At 33.5% G+C, this 22,010-nt stretch overlaps 1 protein-coding gene across 3 annotated transcripts in view; it reads left to right on the top strand.

Moving 5' to 3' along the window:
* Window positions 1-22,010, top strand: part of TSC22D2 (TSC22 domain family member 2) — a 49,176-nt gene that overhangs the window by 10,304 nt on the left and 16,862 nt on the right. Inside the window, exon 2 of one of the 3 annotated variants that reach the window (XR_004918298.2) lies at window positions 16,574-16,732. The exons of 1 other annotated variant lie outside the window; for it this stretch is intronic. Coding sequence is in view for 1 of the 2 variants with exons in the window: in XM_036095571.2 (XP_035951464.1) it covers window positions 4,227-4,298 (72 nt within the window). In the remaining variant the exon portion in view is untranslated. Of the gene's footprint in view, window positions 1-4,226; window positions 4,299-16,573; window positions 16,733-22,010 lie in introns of all 3 variants that reach the window. One more of the 3 variants, XM_036095571.2, reaches the window with a different exon arrangement.

Below are 22,010 nucleotides of genomic sequence, written 5' to 3'. Positions count from 1 at the left end.
GATTTTTTTTTTTATCAGAAGTTTATGGTTGCTGTTAAAGGTGTTTCTTGAAGCTTTTATTGTTAAAGTAGTATGTATCTTGGAACCATTTCAGTACCCTTTTCAGTGATTATTGTATTTTTAATTAAAATCTTGCGATAAAGTTGTGTAATAAGGAAATCCTGGGGGAGCTCTGAGTCCCAGAAGTCAGAATTCTTATCCAATGGAATGTACTAAATAGCTTGGTATATACCTAGCTCTAAGTTAAATATTCTGTTTGCCTCAATATTACCTTAATAATGATGAAATATTTGGTGTATGTTAAGATACTCTACTAAAAGTTGATTTTTATATAGCATGATTTGGAAACTGTAATCCTATATTAAACAACAAACCAGGCTTAATTTTGTCAGGCTTTATGTATGCATAATCTCATTTGAGCTTTTCGGCAACTGTAAGGAAGTGTTCCTCCCCTTTTTATGGATTAAGGAAACTGAGGCTTTGAGGATTTGAATCACATAGTTACTGAGTAACATAACATATATTCAGACTTAGGCCTTCTGACTCCAAAGCCAGTGCTCTTGGGTATTTCCAGAGTTAGTTTTGTTTTATTAATTTGCTGACTATAAGACAGGAGGAAGGAAAAGCCTACTGTAGCTACTGATCTGTTGTGTTGTAACCCTTTACCTAAAGGATATTTTTAATCATTTTAAATCCTTAGATAATAATGTTGGAGATGGCCCTTGTTCCTCTGCTTATTGTGTTTCCCTGGTTTCTATTTAGAGATTGCTAAAGTTGAGTTTTGACGTAAGGGAAGAAAGTATTTGCTGAGTTCAAGGCTCATGTACCTCATCCTTTAAGCTTCAACAATTTTCATAGCTTAGTTTTGAGGTGTAGTATATGTATGTTTTTCCTCTCTGTTACAGTTACCCTACAAAGATAGTATCTTACCAAAGCAGGTCAATGTATGTCACATTTGAGTCACTCTGTGATGTACTACTTTCATGTACTTAGAAATTAATAGGACGGGTTATTTAGTATATAAAGTCAGGAGGAAGAGGATATGTTTTGTTCATTGGTTTTGAAAAATGTCCACAACATGTGCCCTCCTTAATAAAAAGAAAAATGTCCACAGATGGGAAAACAGCATTTTCATAAAATTCAGAATAAACCACACCTCAGTCTCCCTAAGAAGTGCTTTGTTGGCTTTATATTTAGATTAGTAGTTAACATTGACATCAAATACGTTATTAGAAAACTGGTTTCAAAATTTTATTTCTTGGGCAGAAGAGAATTTGTGACCAAAGTTGCATAAAATTCAGTACTTCTTTCTAATAAATTTTTAATGATGTCAGTTGCGACTTGGTGCCTTCAGATTACATAGACTATATAACCTTGAAATGATCTCCATTAACGGTGTTTTCCTTGGGCTATTAATTTCCTCAATTTTATGCCATTCCAAAACAGAAGTCTTTGATGATCAAGCCCTTCAGTATTTACAAATGGCTCTTTTGAAGTTCTTGATCAGCTAGGTTTTACAGACTTCTTTAATCTATACCTGTTAATCAATGTTTTGAGGCTAATTGTTGCTATTTGCTAAAAATTCCTCAAGTTTATGGAAGGCATCCCTGCTGAAGTATTCGAGAAACCAAAAATGTCATATTTTATAAGCCTGTCTAAATGTTTATCCTTGGAATCTAGACTATTTAAATTTTTCCAGAGTACATAGATTGTATTACTCCATATGGCTTCTTCATTTTGAATGTATGTAGAAAGTGATTCACTGCCAGCTTTTGCAACCTAAGTGTATTTGTTCTGACATGTTCTGAAGACTTTAGGTCCATTTATAGTATTTTATTTCATAGGTTCCTTTTTTGCCCCAAGATACACAACTAACTGCAGATATGTTCTTTTTTCACTTCTACATTTGACTTATGAGAAACATTTCATTTTTAGAGTCTGTGCTGTAAAAATGCTAGAATCTCATAACTTAAAGTCATATGATTTCATTTAAAACCCAATTTATTTGGCATATGAATTTGATTCAAATTAAATATGTATGTATGTATTTTTCCAAAGTCAGAGGATCTGAAGTTTTTTTAAAGAATGTCATCCTTATAAATATATTGTAACTCTTTAATGAATTTTAAATTCCAGACTTGCAGAATAACCTCTAGGTTTACTCTTTGTTGTTCTCTCATATTTACTACTTTCCTCTTTGAGTCACTCTGTTTTAAATCCAAGGTCTCCAAACCTGTGTGAATAGCAAACTTGTCCCCATATGGTCCTGGGTAAGCCTGGTTTAAAAAAAAAAAAAAGCCAATCGATTTTCTTCAGTTGGTTCAGTTGACTTTCATTTAAATTGATAGACTGATTTCCAAGTACAGTGAAAAAAAGGGCCTGCCAAATATATCTTGAGAGGATACAAGCTGTTAAATAAACAGTAGTTAGCAGCCTCTTAATCCTTGATATTAGCAGGTCTAATCAATATATTTGATTACCTTGGACCTAGTCTAGAGAAAAATAGAGAAAGGGTTAAAAGCATAGAAAGGAGTTAAAGTAGGTAGAGCAAAGAGAAGTACGTATACTGAAGATGCCAATTAATCAAATAGTTGCTTTGGTGACACTCTGGCATCTAGTGTCTGTCTGCCTTTCCTAATTTTGGATCATCTAAGAGGTACCTAGTGGTTAAAATAAAAAATGCATTTTGTATTTTTAAAAAATTCAGTAGGTATTAAGACAATGAGTCTTAATCTGAATTTTGAAATCATGGAATTCTGTTGAGTATTTGTTTTGCTTGTTGATCATTGATATTTGATTGCTATTCGAGTAGAATTTGGAAATAGTTTTCTTACTGTATTAGTAATATGGTAGGGACTCTCTTAAGGTGCTTGTGAGGGTCTCAGAATTGCCATGTTGTATTTGAACTTCATTTTGGTGATAAAATAATAGCTATTATTTATTGACCATAGACTGTATGTATATAAAGAGCTTTATATATAGTCTCAGTTCCTTAACCACTCTGCAAGGCTAGATCATAATATCACCATTTAACTGATAAAGAGACCTAGAGAGGTTAAAATTGAACTCCACTATATGTTTAGCATAGTAGTTTAAAAGGATAAACTCTAGGACCAGATTGTTAACCTACTAGCTCTGTGACATCAGGCAAATTACTTCTCTCTGACCCATTTCCTTATTGGTGAGATAGGAATAATAACACCTACCTCTTAGGGTTGTTGTAGAATTGCGTTAATAAATGTAAAACACTCAGAATAGTGCCTGGTATGTAATACGTACTTAGGTTCTTAGCTTGCTGTTACTCTGCTACAGCGTGGGTCAAGGATTTTAGAGGTGATACGACAAGTTTTTGTTAGCTCCCTAATGTACAGGTTGGGGTTGGGGAAACTACGGGAATATTCTGAGGTAGAGGGGGAGCTATTAGCAGAGTTGTCAAAAGTTTAAGTAGTCCCCTAAGAAACCACTGCAGAGATGTGAGGTGAATAGTGCATGCTGGGAGCTCGCCAGGATGAGCCCATCAGTTAAGATTCTGTGGTTATAGCCCTAGGGAATGTGTGTCCAGGGAATGGTAGAAATAGAGAGTAATTAAGGTGTGGGAGCTCTTACCCCTTAAAGGGGCACTATACTAATGCAAGAAATTAGAAAGCTGCCATATAATTGCTGCACCATGTTTTGCCCTAATCCAGAGAAACCACGCATAAATAAATGGATTATGAAAGTAGAAACCATGTCAAGTCCAACCCAGAAAAGGACTCAATTGTTCATCATCAAACTCTGTCAAATAGATCCTGTGAAGAATTTTTATATTATGAAGGTGTAGCTTAATTTATTTTACATGAGTACTGTACCTGGGAACAGCTTTGCTAAACTGCTAAATGTTTAGAGACTTACAAAGGCATCTGATATAGAGTAGTGTTGATTAGGCTATGAACTGGTCACATATATGTCTAAACTTATGCGCACACACATAATTGGATGCTATTTTATCTGTATTATCCCTTTCTTTTAGAACTGTGATCCTGAATTGTTGTCAAGTCTGCTGGATTTCATCCAGTTTTTTAATTTCTTTCAAAATGTTTTTAAGCAAGCTTATGTAGTGTTGTTTTTCATTTTACTAAAGCCATTACACTATATTAAAAATCTAAAATCTTCCAACTTTTTTTGAAAAGTAGTGATTTTACTGTACTTTCTCAACCTCATTTCCATTTGATTCTTGGATCTCACAGGAATCCTTCAACTGCTTTCTACCAAGCGTTCCATTTGAACACGTTTCAGGAATCAAAGAACCTCTGGGATAGGTATGAATACTTACATATGGAATGCATACATGCAAAAGTGTATGCATGAATTGCTTTGCACTGTACTGGTTTCTCATCATTAAACCTAAACTTTTTATGTAATTTAAGGGGGGGGGAAATCATGTGGTATCTAGCATGGGACAAAGCAGCAAAATAAACCAAAAGAGCAATCTATATTTTAAATAGAATATAAACATACTTTATTTTTTACTTCACTTTTAAGTATATTTACTTTTTTGAAGGACTTATATATTTCTCTTGAATTTTATTATATGAAATATCCATTTATCCTTGTATATTTTAATGTAAAAATATATTCTGTAAAATAAACAACAGTTAGTTTACTTTTGTCCTATTTTATACGATTTCTCTGTGAACGCCTTAGTAACTCAAAGCGAAATGTTACTTCATACTAAGAAATTGGAAAAGGGACAAGACCAAGGTATCAAAGTAGTAGTCATTGTTTTATATTGTTGAGAAACTTTAACATCAAGCTTGTTTGTTAGATTCCCTAGACCTGCCTGCATTACTGTTTTGTAAACTCCTAAAACAGTTTTTCTCATAGAAATGTTACATAAATTTTGTTTTTAACTTTTTAAAATATAGAACGAAGTCTTAAGAGTTCATTTATAGCAAAAGATAATTTGGTTTATCTTTCTGCTTAACACACATTTTAAGTAGTATATGCTCTGTTCAGTTATTTTGGTGAATATTTATTAGCGCTCCATCATTCTGTGTTTAATGACTAGAACAAGCTCAAATGCTGTTTAAAAATTCACACAAAGCTTTGTTAGATTCTTTTAACTCTGCCTGGCAACGCATTTGTGTCCTCTGGCATAGTTTGGATACTACTCATGGACTTAACTCCATCTCTTTCATTGGAAAAGAGTATTGCTAAGTGCATGTACATGTCATGTTAAGACATGGTTTACATTGCCTACAAATGGTAACAGTCTTTTAATTCTTAGGCTTGATTTGTTTGTGTGTCACTCTAAAGAGATTTTCTAACAAAGTATCTTTTCAGTGATATGTTCCTTAACTGAAAATGTTTTAAAATAGTTTCTTGTAGAACAAGAAGTTCTAAAATTTATAGGACAGTGATTATAATTTCAATTTTGAAATTGTACAGCTGTATCAATGTAAATTAAGACATAAATGTAAATTGTGACATGAAACAAGCATGAATGCTCAGTCATTCATATGGCTTATCCGATGTAGCCAGGGTGAGTACTTTCGGTTGTACTTTATACTTTTCCATTAGAAAAAGGAAAAATAACATTCTGTTTAGAAATGTAGCAAGAATAGTTTTAGTTGTATGGTAATTTATTTCAAATAGCTAAATATTGTAAGCTACCATGATATCAATATAAACGAGAGCTAGTATTTTCATCAGAACGATGTAGAAAGGTGTGAGCTTTATTTTTTATAATTTTGACTTAATATTAAAAGTTTTCTTTTGTTTCATTATAAAACAACCATAGAAGTTGCCTACTCATCATTTGTTGTTACAGCTAAATATTTCTTATCTGTTTTCCTTTTTAGATACAGAAATATTTAAGGTATCAGAAATGAGGCAAGTTGCTGTATCTGTAGTTTCTCATGGGTTGAAAGTATTTGCTCTTCTCCTTGAAGCCTGTCGTCCAGAGTCAAAGAAGTTAATAGCGTGTTAATAGTATGTGAATGCCCATCTATAATCAGAATTTATATTCTAGGTCAGCCATTCTTCACTGTAAGTTGGCCCTTTGGTACCAAAGTGACAGGTCCAACCCAGTGCTAGTGGCTTCCTTTTAACTTTGCAATTAGCTTATTAAATTTTTAATTGAGGGGTGCCTGGCTAGCTCAGTTGGTGGAGCATGTGGCTCTTGATCTCGGGGTCATGAGTTTAAGCCCCATGTTGGGTGTAGAGATTACTTAAATAAAACTTAAAAAAAAAAATTGTTTCAATTGATAAGAGCAGTAGGCTAGCTTTATTAGTTCTAACTGTATGACCTCAGTTGGCAAATATCTACAGACTTTTTAGTAGGTGTATTAGCAAATAAAGTATTATGGATTATACATTCTTTTTCATTGCAAACGGCGTTGAAGATTTATGTGTGTTAAGCTTTAAAAGATATTAAATATAACTTCTCACCATGTTTATGTTAGATTTCACCAAATTGCCTTGTTCATTTTTTTATTGTTATAAATTACGGATTTTTAAAACAATTTTACTAATTTGGCAAATAAGTATTTTGCAGGGATGGTTCTATTAAACAGAACCATTCAGGAGTTTAAGGAGATATAAATCCCTTACATTATCTACTTAGTTTGAGGTATAAAATTGCTTTTCAGTATTGACAGATACCATAGTTCAGGCTCTTGTTTATGAAATCTTGGAATTCATTTTCAGTAGAGACAGCTTTTAAGCCCTGTCCAGTTTTCATTAAACCTGCCCTAAATAGCTGAAGATCCTTGATTTTGCCTTACTTGAAAGACTGGAATCTTTTTTTTTTTTTTTTCCCCAGGATTCTTTTAGCAGAGTATCTTTTAATCAAAATACAAGTAATTAATATACCTTTCCTACATTGACTCAGAGTTCCCTAATGGCCCCTTTGTTTCCTTCTCTATTTAAATTAGAATTAGCAAATTGAGAAGCTTTTCACCTATTTGCCTCTGCCTGTATTTAGAAATTATCTCTTTCCATTGATAGCCAATGCTTTATTCAGTTATTGCATTAAAGTTTAAGCTATACTGTCAAGCCTTCCTTTCCCTTTTCCTGTAGGTGCTATCATTGTTCCCTGTCTTCCCCATTTGTCATTTGCAGAGTACTAAGGGAATCAAGCTGAAACCATTGCCAAATACAAGGACAATTGATACTGACAGCTCAAAAATAATACAGCCCTTTCTTAGGAAGTGCAGAATATTTGCATTCACTGTTTATTAAAATGAATAATGTAGTTTCAGTAATTAGCTTTCTGGAGATTATCTTACTATAGTGGTAGTGATACTTAGTGATATTCTAGCCTATTGGCATTTCCAAATAGTAACTTTAAACTTTGACTTTCTACTTTTTTAAAGAACAGTTCTGAACTTAATTTTTGGCATTGCTTTGTTACATTGACAAAATTAGTTTAGAAACTTATTTTACTGATAACTGGGGAACAGGCTCTTGTTGGCAGTCCTTTGTCTGCAAAAAAGCTGAGGGTAAGAATTTATAGCAAACAAATTTACCTTCTAGTATATATTAGGTCAGTAAGGTAAAGGAGCACTAGGGAGGAAGAAACTTTTGCTCAGGTAGACTAAAGGAAGAAATCAGGTAGCTTGTCAGGATTTAAACTTCATTGATGAACTATACATGCACTATTTCTGCCTTAATGAAGAAAATGCATAAATGTAGTTAACAAATGAGAGTAACAGTTTGCTAGGTACACTATCCCCATGAGTTGGCTTGTCCTTCCTTATGATAGCACCAGTATTTAAAGAGAAATGAATAAGGAAAGTAGTAGTGCACCTGGGTTATTAAAATGAATGTCCAAGTTGATGGTCTTTTTACTAGATACCTGATTTCACTTAAATTGTTTTGTTTTGTCTTTTTTTTTTTTTTTAAAGATTTTATTTATTTGACAGAGAGAGACATAGCGAGAGAGGGAACACAAGCGGGGGAGAGGGAGAAGCAGGCTTCCCGCAAAGCAGGGAGCCCAATGTGGGGCTCGATCCCAGGATGCTGGGATCATGACCCGAGCCGAAGGCAGATGCTTAATGACTGAGCCACCCAGGCGCCCCTTGTTTTGTCTTTTATAGTGATTATTCACTTAAATTTATTTATATCTAGTTTAAAAATTATTGGATTTTAAAAAGTTCTTGTTTAAATCCAAGTATTTTGTGTTAGAAGACAGGTATTCAGTATTTCCTATCATTGATCCTATGAGATTTCATTTTTGAACTTAGGAGTAAATCAGAAATAAGCTGCTTATATGAGATAATTTGTTTTGTTTTATTCATCCTCCAAGAAGCTTGGGTATATCATTAACACCCACCAGTACTTGCTAACCCAGATGGTAAAACTCAGGTTGCAGAACTTGGCTAATCTAGTTTTTGAATGCTCAGTGATAAGACTTTTTTTAAGTATAATTTGTATCAGAAAGGTACACCATTTGTAAATGTACAGCTTAAACTGAACACACCTGTGTAACCAGGACCCAGATCAAGACACAATATTTTAAGCTCCTTATTTTGTGTCTGTCTTCTTTCACCCAGTGTTTGAGATTCATCTATATGACTCTGCACAGTTGTAGATCTGAACTACAGTTGACTCGAACAATGTGGGGGTTGAGGGCGCTGACCCCCTCCCCCCCGCACGAAGTTGAAAATCCAAGTACAACTTTTGACTCCTCAAAAACTTAACTGCCTATAGCCTACTGTTGACTGGAAGCTTTACTGATACCAGTTAACACATAGTTTATATGTTATATGTATTATATATTGTTTTCTTACAAATTAAGCTAGAGAAAATAAAATGTTATGAAAATCACAGAAAATACATTTATAGTACTGTAAAAAATTCATGTATGTTAATCACTATGTTGACTTTGTCGTACACATGAAACTAAATAACTTGTCAACTGTACATCAGTAAACATAGATAAATAAAATCTTTATCTGTACCCATGCAGTTCAAACCCATGTTGTTGAAGGGTCAACAGTACATAATTTTGTAGAATCACCATAGTGAGTTACTTGTTGGAGACTGTTACTAGTCAAATATTCTCTCCTTATTAGGAGATGTTCTCTACTTATTAGAAGTACCTTGAGGATAAGAACCTGAACTATTTTGTAAGCACCCCAAATATATTCTCTAATAATTTGTACTTAGTACTTACATAATTTATTATGTGATTACATTTTGACCGACTTCAGTTACGGATACCCAGTAGAGGATAATCAAAGACATGAAATTAGAGGACAAAGTTTTAGTGACCTGTCACCTTTTAGGACTGGATCTCAGATTTATATAAAAACCTTAAGGACATGCTTATAAAATGTTCAGACATTAAAACAGGAAGTTTTAGCTATTACTGGATGATAGCATTTATAAATTTAACAGTCTGAAGCATGTGAAGAAATTGAGAAATTGACGGAATTTGTATGTTAATTCAGGAAAGTTGAAATTTCTTGGTTAAAAAGTTAGAGTAAAAAATACCTAGATGTATTAGTTGCCTGCATTTTCTAATATCGATTAGCAGGTGACAGGCCTGTCACAAAAGCTAATGTAATTGTAGGCAATCTTTTTATAACTGGAAAAAACAGGAAAAAATGGTTACAGACCTGTTGTAGTCCATTTCTATAGGATAGTTACTCTAAATACAAAGGTAACTAGAAACTACTTTCTTTATACTCTACCTAGATAGCCAGGGGGGTGTTTGAAGAGAGGTTTGAGCTTACTTTCTGCAAGTAGATGCATCCCTGCAAAATTGTCTTTCCATCACTACATATTAATATTAATACAATTAATAACTCTCTTCCTGACTCTGTCAAGAATGTTGACCTTGAATGAGGTGTACAGCTAATTGCTTTTAAAATCCCTATTCTGTAGAGTTTTATTCCCTCCGGTTCTAAATGGGAAAGAAGAGGTAAGGAAAGCATTGGAATTGAGTTCCTTCTGTTTTGTCATTGTTGGCCATGATTATCAGAAAACCTGCAAGAGGGGTGCTTGGGTGGCTTAGTAGGTTAAGTGTCTGACTCAGTCTCAGCTCAGTTCTTGATCTCAGGGTTGTGAGTTAATGTTGGGCATGGAGTCTACTTAAAAGAACCTCAAAGAGCTATATATTTGCTTAAGGAATGGAAGACCAGCAAACTCTTAGGAAAGAATGCCATATCAGAGGCAATTAAGTGGTGGTCACAGTAGGGAAACCAGTGAACTGGGTCTTGATATGGAAAAAGGTAAGAACATCATCACATGACTGAAAGTGATAACTGTCATTTAAAATTCAAACATTTTATGTCTCTCAAGTACAGCTGGAGGTATTGGTCAAAGCTTCTTTAGAAAGTGACTTTTTGAGTGGGAACCTGAAAGGTGGGTAGAATTTGGTCAGAGTTAAAGACCTGAGGGAAAGGGAGAATTCCCGTTTGAGGAATACAGTGAGCCACTCTGAAAGTACAGAGCATCTGTGATAAAGGACGGTTAAATTTGGTGCACAAATCATTTGAAGACAACAGAGAAGAGATATTGGATTGGACAGAGACCAGAGATAATAGAAAGGTAATGAAGGCCTGAATGAGGCAATGGAGATGAGGAAAGAATAGTTATCAGAAGGCAGGAATTACACGATGTTATAACTCAAGGGGTATGATAGGGAAGCAGTCAAATTTGACTCCAAAGTCTCAAACCTAATTGAGGGAATGGTGGTACCATTAGGAAGTATTAGTGAAAGAATTGGTTTGGGAAAGTGAAAACAATAATGAGATTCTGGTTTTAGCTACTTTCGGATGAGTGAGCTGGTGGAAAGTCAAGGTAGAAATACTCAAGGTACAACTGGAGCTGCAGACACGCAGCTTGTTAGAGAAGCTAAGGCTAGAAGAGATTGAAGACCATTTATTTATTTGTTTCATTATTATTATTTTAGAGTTTGAGCTTTAGGAAAGGCTGAGGTTGCCAAGAGTGAGCAGAGTAGGGTAAGAGGGTCAAGCCAAGCCCTTGGGAAACACTACCCACTTTTAGAGAACAGGAGAAGCTCTGAAGAGGATAAGTGATCTTAGAGACTAGAAGATTCTGAGAATATTATTTACTAACCAAAAAGAAGGGAAAATGTTTGAATCTCTACTTTGAAAAAATTTAAAATTTACAGAAAAATTACAAGAATAATAAAAAGCTCCAAGAATCTTACTGAGATTGAACATTAACATTTTGTCATACTTGCTTTATTATCCTAACATACTATTTAGGAACCATTTAAGAGTAAGTTGCAGATATCCTGTCCATTTGACCCAAAAATACTTCTAGCATATGTTGCCTAAGCAGATTCTGTTATGTAACAGCAGTTTAATTAGCAAATTCAGGTTTGATACACTGTTTATATGTAATATACAGTTTATATTCAGATTTTGCAGTTGTCCCAATAATGTCTTTCATGACCATTTTTTACCTGATCCAAGAGCCAATACAAGATCACAGATTACATTTAATTATCAAACACCTGTCTTTTTTCCTTCTGTCTTATATAAATAAATACTTCTCTCGTATTAGTCTTCTGTAGGACTGTTGAAAGTTTAAATTAGAGTAGACTTAAAGGCTTTATTATAAGGGGTGGGGAGGGGAGATAGGCCAGATGCCTAAAATTCAGCTGAAACAACTACTGGGACTGGAAAAATGTTATAAGAGGATGTCTTTTATTTCTCAGAGTTTTGGGGGGGGTGGTGATGGCAAGAGAGGGAGACCAGGTGGATATTAATGTGCATGTGTCTCAGAACAGAAATTGAAGTGTATTCATGTACCAATTTTTGTCTGTATCGTGATTTTTATATATATGTATTAAGTTGGGATTCTAATTATATGGAATTGGAAAAAGTAGTGTAATTTGAAGACCTTTTTAGTCACCTCTTGGGTTTACAAATTATGTAATTGCTATCCTTTATATTCTATTGTATCCTCCTAGTTTTATTCTGATAGTTGTCTAAGGTTGATTGTCTACTGCCAGAGTTTTAACCGTAGATCTGCATCTCATTGTTTGATGTGGTGTTTCAGTGGATCCTGAGCATTTCTTCTCCTCTCTTAGCTTTGCTATGGCTAGCTGAAATGGAACACCTGACATGCTGACATTACTTTCATCACATAACCAGACTTCAGAGCTGATCCATTATTATATGCTTCTGCTCATGTGTTTACCACCTTCTTTGGTTAGTCACTTAACATAAGTCATCACAGCCCTACTCTGAAAAATCATGGTAATTATTTTCAGGGTGAAATTTGAAAGGAACAGTTGAAATAGGTGAAAATAATTGGTAAGGTCTTGTTGTTGTTGTTAATTTATTTTTACTTTTCATGAGAATAGTTTTAAGTAAACCAGACCTTTGACTAGAACAGAGACTTGTATGTGTGAATTAGTGTGTAAACTAATTTGCTAAATCCAATTTATTTTTTTCTGCAGAATCTAGAACTCTGTAGAAAAGCTTTTTAAAAAGAAAACTCTTACTGAACTTGTTCAGATGAGAAGGATATTTAAATATATAGCCTGAAGTTGTTGAACCAGAACAAACATAACATCTGTTTTGTTTTATTTTCCTTCCAGTCTTCAACAATTACAAAATTTAAACTCACACTTCTTTCAGTGTATTTAAACCTGCAGATAGTTTGGCAATCTTATGGGAAGAAAAATATTAAGTGGAATTATTTTATATTTTTGTTTAATTAATTTGGGTTGGTACATAGATGAGAGAAATGACTGACTATATTCTATTTGGCATCTCTATTTGTGTGTACCTGTGCGCACTTGTACTAATATTCTAAATCACCAAATCAAGATATATATTAGATTTTTGTGATCATGATATAAAGTATTCAAATGCATTAGCTTACCCAAAATTAGCTTCTGTGTTTAGGTTTCAGTTGACTACTTCTAAAACATTTTTCATATTTGACAGAAATAAATTTAAACAGGTGGTAGTAATTTAGAATATATATTCATTGATATGTATCTTTAAGAAATAGCATTTTTGTTCCATTTTGTTTCCTGGTTGTTTTCAAAGTTTAAAGATGTTGGCTGTAAATACTAAAAGGTTCAGAAGGTGCTCATTGTATTTTTTTTTTTCCAGTTTTTAATTGTGGTATTTGGCCCAGAAATAGTGGTATATGTAACTTGTGTCTTGGAAGCCAAAAATCATGTCAAGATAAAGAAGCTATTCTTTCCCTAGGTGTACACACTGTTTGAAGGGTAATAAGGAGAGAAAAGAGTTGTATTGTGTGACTAATCCCCACTCCTCCTGTTCACGGTGACTGTTAACTATTGATCCTCAGAAAGTTTATTTGCAGCATCTGTTTCTATTTTAGATATTGCTAACTTAGTTCAGAAAATGTTGCTAAATGTATGTCTGGAATGGTCATACATACTTTGTTTCAAGAAAGGTGATAATAGCTCTTAAAAGCATAATACGTGATGCTATCTTAAATTTTAAGAGTAGGTAATATTTCCTAATGTTAGTTAGCTGTTATTAGTAAAAGCTCACAGTCAGATATCCAGCTTTCTATTAACAAAGCCTGTCATTCCTTATCACATATGTAGTTGAATAATATATAACTGGCTTCCACCTACTCTGTTTTTTCCATTTTTATCTTCTGTCCCAACCCCCATTTCTATTTCTTTTAATCTTCTTAATCCTCTATATGCTGTTTCTACTCCTTTTGAAAGAATGAGGATTATAAGTCATTTGTGAACGAACATGACCTATTAAAACACCAATAACCTACCTTGTTAGGGGTAATCTCCAAAGCTGTATGAATGAAATATTTTAAGCCATATATTTTGGATTTCTTCCACTAATAGTTACATTTGATATGATGCATAGCATGCTAAACACCTTTTCTTATATTTCTCATACTTAGTTTTTAACATAGCTAATCATCTTAAATTATATCTTGGCTCATCCACAGATACATGAGGTTTCCTATAATTGTGTATGTCTTTTTATATATGAATTTCTTAGAACACACTGTCTTTGCAGTGTTCTTACTCTATTAGATATGTTTGGACTAATTTTTTTTCATAAGCTTATCTTTGATATATTCCTAGCCTCATTTCCCCAATATGTAATCTATGGAAAGACTATACATAATTTATTGGGAGCATACAGGGTGGCCCCATTTCCCCTTTTTCTCCATTTAAAAAATAAGCATTTCTGATGTTTAGGGAAGCAAGTGTTGATTTATCATTGTCTAGGATTTCTCAAAATAGTGTAGTGAACTTTTTGAAGAAGGTGGTTTACACTTGAAAGTGAAATTTTTTATCAAACAAAGCTAAGCACATTTATTCAAATAGCAAGTTCCTTTAGGAACTCTTGTAGGTTTGTTTGATTTCCCATATCAGTTTTCAGATGACTTGGAAATTGCAGATCATCCACCTTCTTGCCCCTGTGCTCTCTTTGTTCTATCAGTATAAATTTGCCATAAAATTAGCTAAATAATGGTAAACTTAAGTCTAGTTTTTGCTAGACTATACCATACGGCTTAGTAGCTCACTCTCAGTTTAAGTGGGATTTTTCTTCCTCACAAATTAAAAAAGAATGAAATGATAAATATGGGAAATGTTCAGGATTTGTTTTTGATAGCAGTCTTGCCAGAGATTGGAGATTCATGATTGCTATTAGAATAAGTTTCTAAATACTCATTTTGAGGATAATTCTAATTTTAAATTAAATTTTTAAGAATATTTAATGAATCCTAACTGTGTTCATCTACAAACACTTCAGTTACCCAATTTTATTTCAAATTTTTAATAAGGATTTCCTACATGTTGGAATTTAGTCATTGAAACCCTTCAAAGGTAACCCCTGTACTTGGTAGCAACTAATTTTGAAAATGCATGGTGGAGAAAAATCTGATAATGGAAGTTTTGTATTTTTAAATGTAATACAGCTCTTAACTCCTTAATTTACCATGTAGTTGTATAATGCACACAACCTTTAAAATTTTTCTCTATAAACTTCATAGAAAAATAACTAAATTTGCTTTATATGACTGGTTTTAATTCTGTATTCCAGAGGCTTTCCAGGCATTTGTCATAACATTGCTTATTGTTGACAGGCCCTTTAATGGAGGGTCAGGTAGTCTGCCCTTCAAATGGCCAGTCCATCAAAGCCTTCACAGACAAGCCAAATTACCAGCATTTCAGATACATGTATTTCAGGAAGTATATACTTTGCTACTTTTGGCTGGGTATTGTATCTTCTCACGGGACTTGTCCCATGAAAGAGTAAATAATCCAAATAATTTTTTTAAATTATGGTAGTATTTTGGTTGATAGGAGACAAGAGTTACATAAGAACTTGCTAAAAATGTTTTGGTAATATGTTGATGAAATGACCACAACTTTAAAACTACTATTTATCCTCTTCAAAATGGGTTTTTGCCTTCACCAGGTGATTACATTATAAGGCGGTGCTTTGACAAAAGATAGTAAAGTTGTATGATTTTATTGAAGTCAAATGTGTTGTGAGATTACATTTGGAAAGATTATATTTGTAAATTGGAAAAAATCCTGATCTTCAGATTGTGTGGGAGACTTTTAAAGACCATGTGTAATAGAAAAATTCCATTAAAATATAAAATCTGTAACAGCAGAACTCCAACCCCTATATTTGGGTCAGATATTTCTGGAGATGGCTGCAGAGTTTCCTTACAATGCTGTCTTTGAGTTTTCTATAGCTTTGCATATATTGATCTTCCTCAGTGATGGCTTCTTTCCCCCACCCCCTTCCCTTGCTCCATTATGCCGTTTTATTTAGGGGGTTAATTTAGGCAAAAATATGCACATAAATATGTGGGTTGCCTTTTCTGTGGATTACTGACAATTAAAAATAGAAATGAGTATTCATACTGCACAGAAAATGTTACTAATATTACCCTTCAACAATTAAAATAGATGCCCAATTGAAAGCTTTGTTGTAAAAATTTAATAAATGTAAGATTATTCTTTAATATATTCCTACCCCTAATTTTGTTCTTTGCCCGTACACAGATGAGCTGTAGGACCACTTCTGAACAGGATACATTGTTATGTCTGTTATATAAAATGCATAATAAAATTTTATTTTTTCCATCATGTTGTCTAATTTAAAATTGGGGGATGGTAGAGACAGACTAGGATTTAGGCATAAAAATTGAATGCTGTCTTGAGCATTTAAATGATCGGTATGGATTATTACTGATCCATCCACCTGTGTTAGAAGTCTAGAAATTCATATGGATGTGAACCAGATAATAGACTCAAGTGCCATTCTATAGGACTACAAAACTGTCTGTAGCAAGTTACGGTGTTAAATCATAATTTCTGGATCATGATCTTAAACCTTTAATTGGTTCCATTTCTCCTTGACTCTCTACTAACAAGTATTCCTGATGGCCTGGAAGTCCATGTTGAAATTTACAGTTTGAAGTATCCAGATTAAATATGAAATTATTTTACATTAAAAAAATACTTAAGTACAAAATATCAGTTGTGTAATCATGGTAAAACATAAAACTTTGCTATAAAAGATTTTTAAAGGCTATTTGATTAAAACACTTATTTACTTAAACTCTTTGCTAGAATTTTTTTTAGAATTCAGCATCGGAGGAGGAATGTGACATAATAATGATCGAAAGCCGAAAGTTTAAAAGTTGTGATGCCCTCACATGGTTGGAGGGTTATTCTAGCTTCTAAGGACTGAATGTTGTCCACAAGAGTGTCTCATCAGGTCATAAATTGGTAAGACTTAATGGATTAGATTTTATGTATTATACCTGATGTTATTGTATTGAGATGAATATTTATGAACAGAATGAGCACATTGTATAACTAAGAGTATAGTATTAAATATAAGTTCAAACTTGGAATTTTAAATACTTGGGAGTATGTAATCCTTTCAAAATTTCATGAGGCTGAAGGCCGTATCTTTGCAGTGGTGTTTAATAATCAGTTTAAAAAATAAAGTGACATCCTGTATTATGTAAACATTATTTAAATATTGCTATGGCATCTGATATAGATGCTTACAGTGTAGTTAAGAGCCCCAAATACTTTCTAGTTATTATCACAGGCGATATTTGAGAACTAATATATTAAGTTTTTATTTAAAAAAAAAAAAAACTTTACATCCATTTTCTTCATAAAATATAGTTTAAATTACCTTATTCGCTTTTGGGATTTTATTTTTCTTCTAGATGTCTGTAAAAATAAAGCCAGGAAAATTTTCTCAATTCTTACCTTGAGAACCAGTATCAAATGAAAATCATATACTAGAAGTCAATAGTATACTTTTTTTGTATGCCCTGAAAATAAAAGATTTCCTTTTAGCATTGTATTCTGCGTGGAAAACAAAAATTTTAAAACTTGTTTTATATAGCTTCTTATTTCGCTTTGTTTTACACAGCTGTATTTTGTAGGGAACTCTTAGAATAATACAGTTTAGCCTGGGATGAGATCTTAATCTTCAATCTGAAAATCATCATATTTTGCAGATGAAGAAAAAGGAACTTGGGTTAAGTTATATGTCCAAGGTCATACAGTTGTAGAATTAATATTTTCATTAAAGTACGGTGTACCTATCCTGTAAGTGGATCAAAAATTATTTGAAATTATCAAATAGGCTACCATATCTATTTCTAACTTTATCCTGAACCCTCTGGGGTAGTCAGTCTCTCCCTTACACACATACATCCTGTCTTCTGAGTGATCCTCTAAATTGTTTCTCATATGGTATTCCATGACTTTGATCATATTCTATAAACTTAAGTTTTGTAAAACAGTAATTGCAATCATTAGTAGTTTGGAAGGAAATACAACAAACTAGTAACAGTTGTCTTGGATCCTATAACCTTTTAATTTTTTCATTTACCACAATAATTCCACATAACTTGGGTAATTAGGAAAATAATTTCTGATTTCTTTAGTGTAAGATATCCATCTTTAGTAGTCAGTGGATGGGTGGACCTCAGAGGATCATGAACCCTGTGAAATACTGGATGGAACTTAATGTATGTTCAGTTTTTGGTGAAAGGTTCAGAGCATTTGTCAGATTTTCAAAAGGAGTTAAATAACATTGCTAATGAATGTATCTAAGAGACAAGCCTTGTTATATACCCAACTACATGACGTAGGAAAGAAATTTTTAATGAGTACACTGATTATGTAACTCTTACTGAATTTTATCCAAAGCTAATTTATTATAATTGATCGTTAGACTGATGGAACAAATCAGAGCTTACCCACTTTTAGCTTAGGAATTTCATACTGTCAATCTCTGTGCTCAAATGTTGATTGGATTTCTCCACAGTGTAGTTTTATTTTTGCTACCCAGTGGCTACCTAGTGTGCCACGCACTATGCTATGTATTTGGGGCATGTTATTTATAATTTTCACAACGGCTGTATTATATAGATATTATCAGTACCTTCAGTTTACAGAGAAGGAAATTGAAAGCTTAGAGAGATTAGATAACTTGCTCAGGTCACATAGCCATTTAGTGGTGGAGCTAGGATTCAGATCTAGCTTTCTAACTGGAACCATGGCTCTCAGTTGTATGCTGGTATGCCTAGAGTACCCCTGGGGAACTTAAAGGATAAGGGAGAATTTTATATTGAGTGAAGATGTGATTTCCTTTGAACTTAAGTAGCAATGGGCCATCCTTTATTATAAAACCATCTTTTAAAGCATCTGTCAAAAAAATAAATTTGGTAAGTTGCTTATAATTTAAAATTAAGTATTTATTGCATTAGGAAATACCTTCTATTCAAATTTAATGTTTGTGATTATAAGCAAATATATATGTGTTAGAAAAGTTACAGTACTTACTAGAATACTATTGTGCCAAGTGTAACCGTTAAGGAACTCACCCTTTAATATTTAGGATTTATAAATAGCAGACATTCGGGGGAAGCAGTTTAAAAATCTGCTTTGAGCTGCCGATGTTTCTTGGGGTAGGGGAATGAATCACATGTAAAACCTCCTACTAAGTGCTGTGTCAGTTTCCCATTTGCCCTTAATTGTGGGTTCACCATTACTGGCTCTGGGGCTGGAACAGGGGTAAGACAGGATTCATTTGCCCTTAATTGTGAATAATTCTATAAAGATACCTTTTCTATGTTTACTTTTAAAGCATGTATGCCACAGAATTTATATTTTAGATATATGGATTTTTTTAATTGAGTACCTACTTTGTGTAGAACCTTTTCTTATTTTTATGTGTTTATAATAAAGTTCCTGTGTCTCAGTAGGACTTAAAGTTAAATCCACAATAATAGTACTGCTTAAAACAAAAACAAGTAAAACTGTAAGAATTTGTTTACTCTTCAGTTTAGTTGAAATAGTCTGCCTATCAAGCATAAACTTCTTTAAGACCATGGTTTAAAGTGTACAACAACTTGATAGGTCATCAGAACATGAAAATACTGTCTTAAAAATCTTTTTTTTAGATAAGACATTTGTACCCCAGCTTCTTTAATAGTAACACATTTGCCTTTTCAAAATTAAACCTTTGGTATGTTTGGGAAATAGAATAAACAATTACACCTAAACCAAGTTTTTAACCCAGTGACGATCTCAGTGTTTGTATGTTCCCTTCCAGATTTTGAGTACATATGCATGGATATTAACAATTACAATCACAGTTAAGTAGCTTTTAAATAGTTTCTAGTGTTCCAAATATTTTTCTGATTTGTACAAAGCTGATACTGACATGTCATAGGTTTTAAATTTTGGACTGATAATTTTGATATCTAGGATACCATCCCTTCCAGTTTTTCCTTCTACCTCTCATTTCTTCTCAGTCCCCTGGCAGGCCTTTCCTTTCTGTTTGTTCTTTTAAGTATTACTGGTGTCCTCAGGATGCTGTTGAGACCCTCTTCTCACATTCTTCGTCATGCTAAGAATATGTAGATGGTTCTGAGTGTCGTCTGTATGCTGTAGGAAGCCATCTGTATGCTCTAGGTGCCCAAACTTGTTACCTAGTCATCTCTCCTTAACACTCAAACTTCTGTGATCTCTCATAGCAGGTTAATTGCAAGGTACTGCCATGTCTACTTCCATGAGTTTTTTTCTTAAGCCTATCCATCTCTTTCATCCCCATTCAGGGCACAGTCCTTTCTTACATGGAAATGCAAAAACCTTCTAACTGGTCTTCATTATTTGAGTTGTCTAACGTGGCTAACTGTAGGTGCTGTTCCTTTTACTTAGAACATTTGTGTGTAGACTTCTGTCCTTTTAGATTCTCCACCCACCTGTGGCTCTTCCTTTACTAAACATTCTTTCCTGACCCTTGATCTTGATTATATTTCCCCAAAACACCCTCTAAAATCTTTCCTTGTCTTAGCATTTATCACACCTCTAACTTGTCTATTTCCTATACTCAACTGTATATTCATAAATTCTAGTGTATGGTTTATTCAGTGATGTGTCCACATAATCAGCATCTGATAAATGTTTAAATACATTAAAATCCCCCTAGAATGTGGCATCATAAGATTTAGTAATTGGAAAGAATGTTGGAAATTAACATACACAGTTAGAGGCAAGAATCAAATGTAGAAACCACATCATGTCACTCCTAAGTTAATGTTCCCTGTGTATTTCATGATATTTAGATTTTGACCACTATACCTTCCTAATACAGATTATATAGTTTATATATTAAATGTTTAATATGTGCCAGACACTAATGCATTATCTCACTGAATACTCTTGTCTGGTCCTATTATTATTCTTTGGAGAGGATAAGTAACTAGTGTGAAGTTATATTATAAAAGTGATAGAATTGGGATTCAAACCCGGGTATGACTCCAGAGCCAAAGCCTTTTTCTTTGATACCACCTGTGAGTTTATCTTCTGAGTCTAGAATTATACATCTGAGTTGGAAGGGAATTTAGTGGTCGTTATTCCAACCATTTGTCTCATTTTGTCTACATCGATGACATACCTTCTCAGTTGTCTAGCCTTTGAATACCTCCAGTGATGTTTATCTTAGCATCCTGGTCTTCTTTCTTTTTACATTTCATGTTAAACCTTTTATAAATTCTTGATGTACACAGAGAATCTAAAATGTGGAGCAGAAAATCAGATGATTACCATCACTGAAAGCATTTAGTAAAGAGATTAGGTTCATGTAAAAATATAAGCTGCATTGCATATTCTGTCAACATTGAACTAAGAACATTCTCTAGTTCAGTGTTTTCATAGCTGCCATAATCAAGAATATGGGTTCCAGTTTGTGGCCAAAAGTCATTGGTGTTAATATAAATGTAGTTCTAAAGTTCTTTTTCAAAAATGGATAAGGAGATATTGCTTAGTATCTTAGAGATCACAAGGATGTTTTTCCACTTCATAATTATTGATTCTAGTGATGATGCAAGGATTTCACAGGACTCCTGTATACTGCTCTGATCCAGCAATGTGTAAAAAGAGTAAAGTACTATACATCTGAATTTCTTCAGATTCCTAGATCTAGTTCACTTAGAACTTCACTTGTCTATGAGACATGCTTAAAGGCATGGCGATAGAAGTGTACCTGACTAAACTACTAAGGCTTTGGCCTCTTCTTTCCACCTTCAGGATAGCTTTTGGTTTTTTTCACTTCTTCTCTTTAGATTCGATTCTAATTGTCTACAGAGAATGATACCGGGCAATTGAGAGAACCCACAGATAGGTATTTATGATGTATGATTATACAATTAAGCCTTTCTACTAGGTTCACAAAATTATTTTCCCTAAATCCAAGATTCTAATGTAAAAAGATCTTTGTCAAGGTTTCTATCCAAAAGAGTTTTTAAAGTCCATTTCATTTTCTACAAGGTCTTCTGTGAGTTTCATCATTCCCATGATCTGTATATGAAACTAAGTTTCACTGGCATAATTTTGTCAGAAGTAACCTGAAAGTCCATGGAACTCTAGCTATTCTGTTCCTCAAACTTCGTTTTTCTACTTACTTACTTCAGTTGCCAGTTATATAGAAACTACTACACTCTCTTCTTCTTCAGTGAGTAGAAACCAGATG

The sequence above is a fragment of the Halichoerus grypus genome, chromosome 1 (genome assembly GCF_964656455.1).
Source record: "Halichoerus grypus chromosome 1, mHalGry1.hap1.1, whole genome shotgun sequence".
Classification (NCBI taxonomy): Eukaryota; Metazoa; Chordata; class Mammalia; order Carnivora; family Phocidae; genus Halichoerus; species Halichoerus grypus.
Note: the sequence above shows the minus strand (reverse complement) of the source record. Positions and strands in the feature narration are given on the sequence as shown.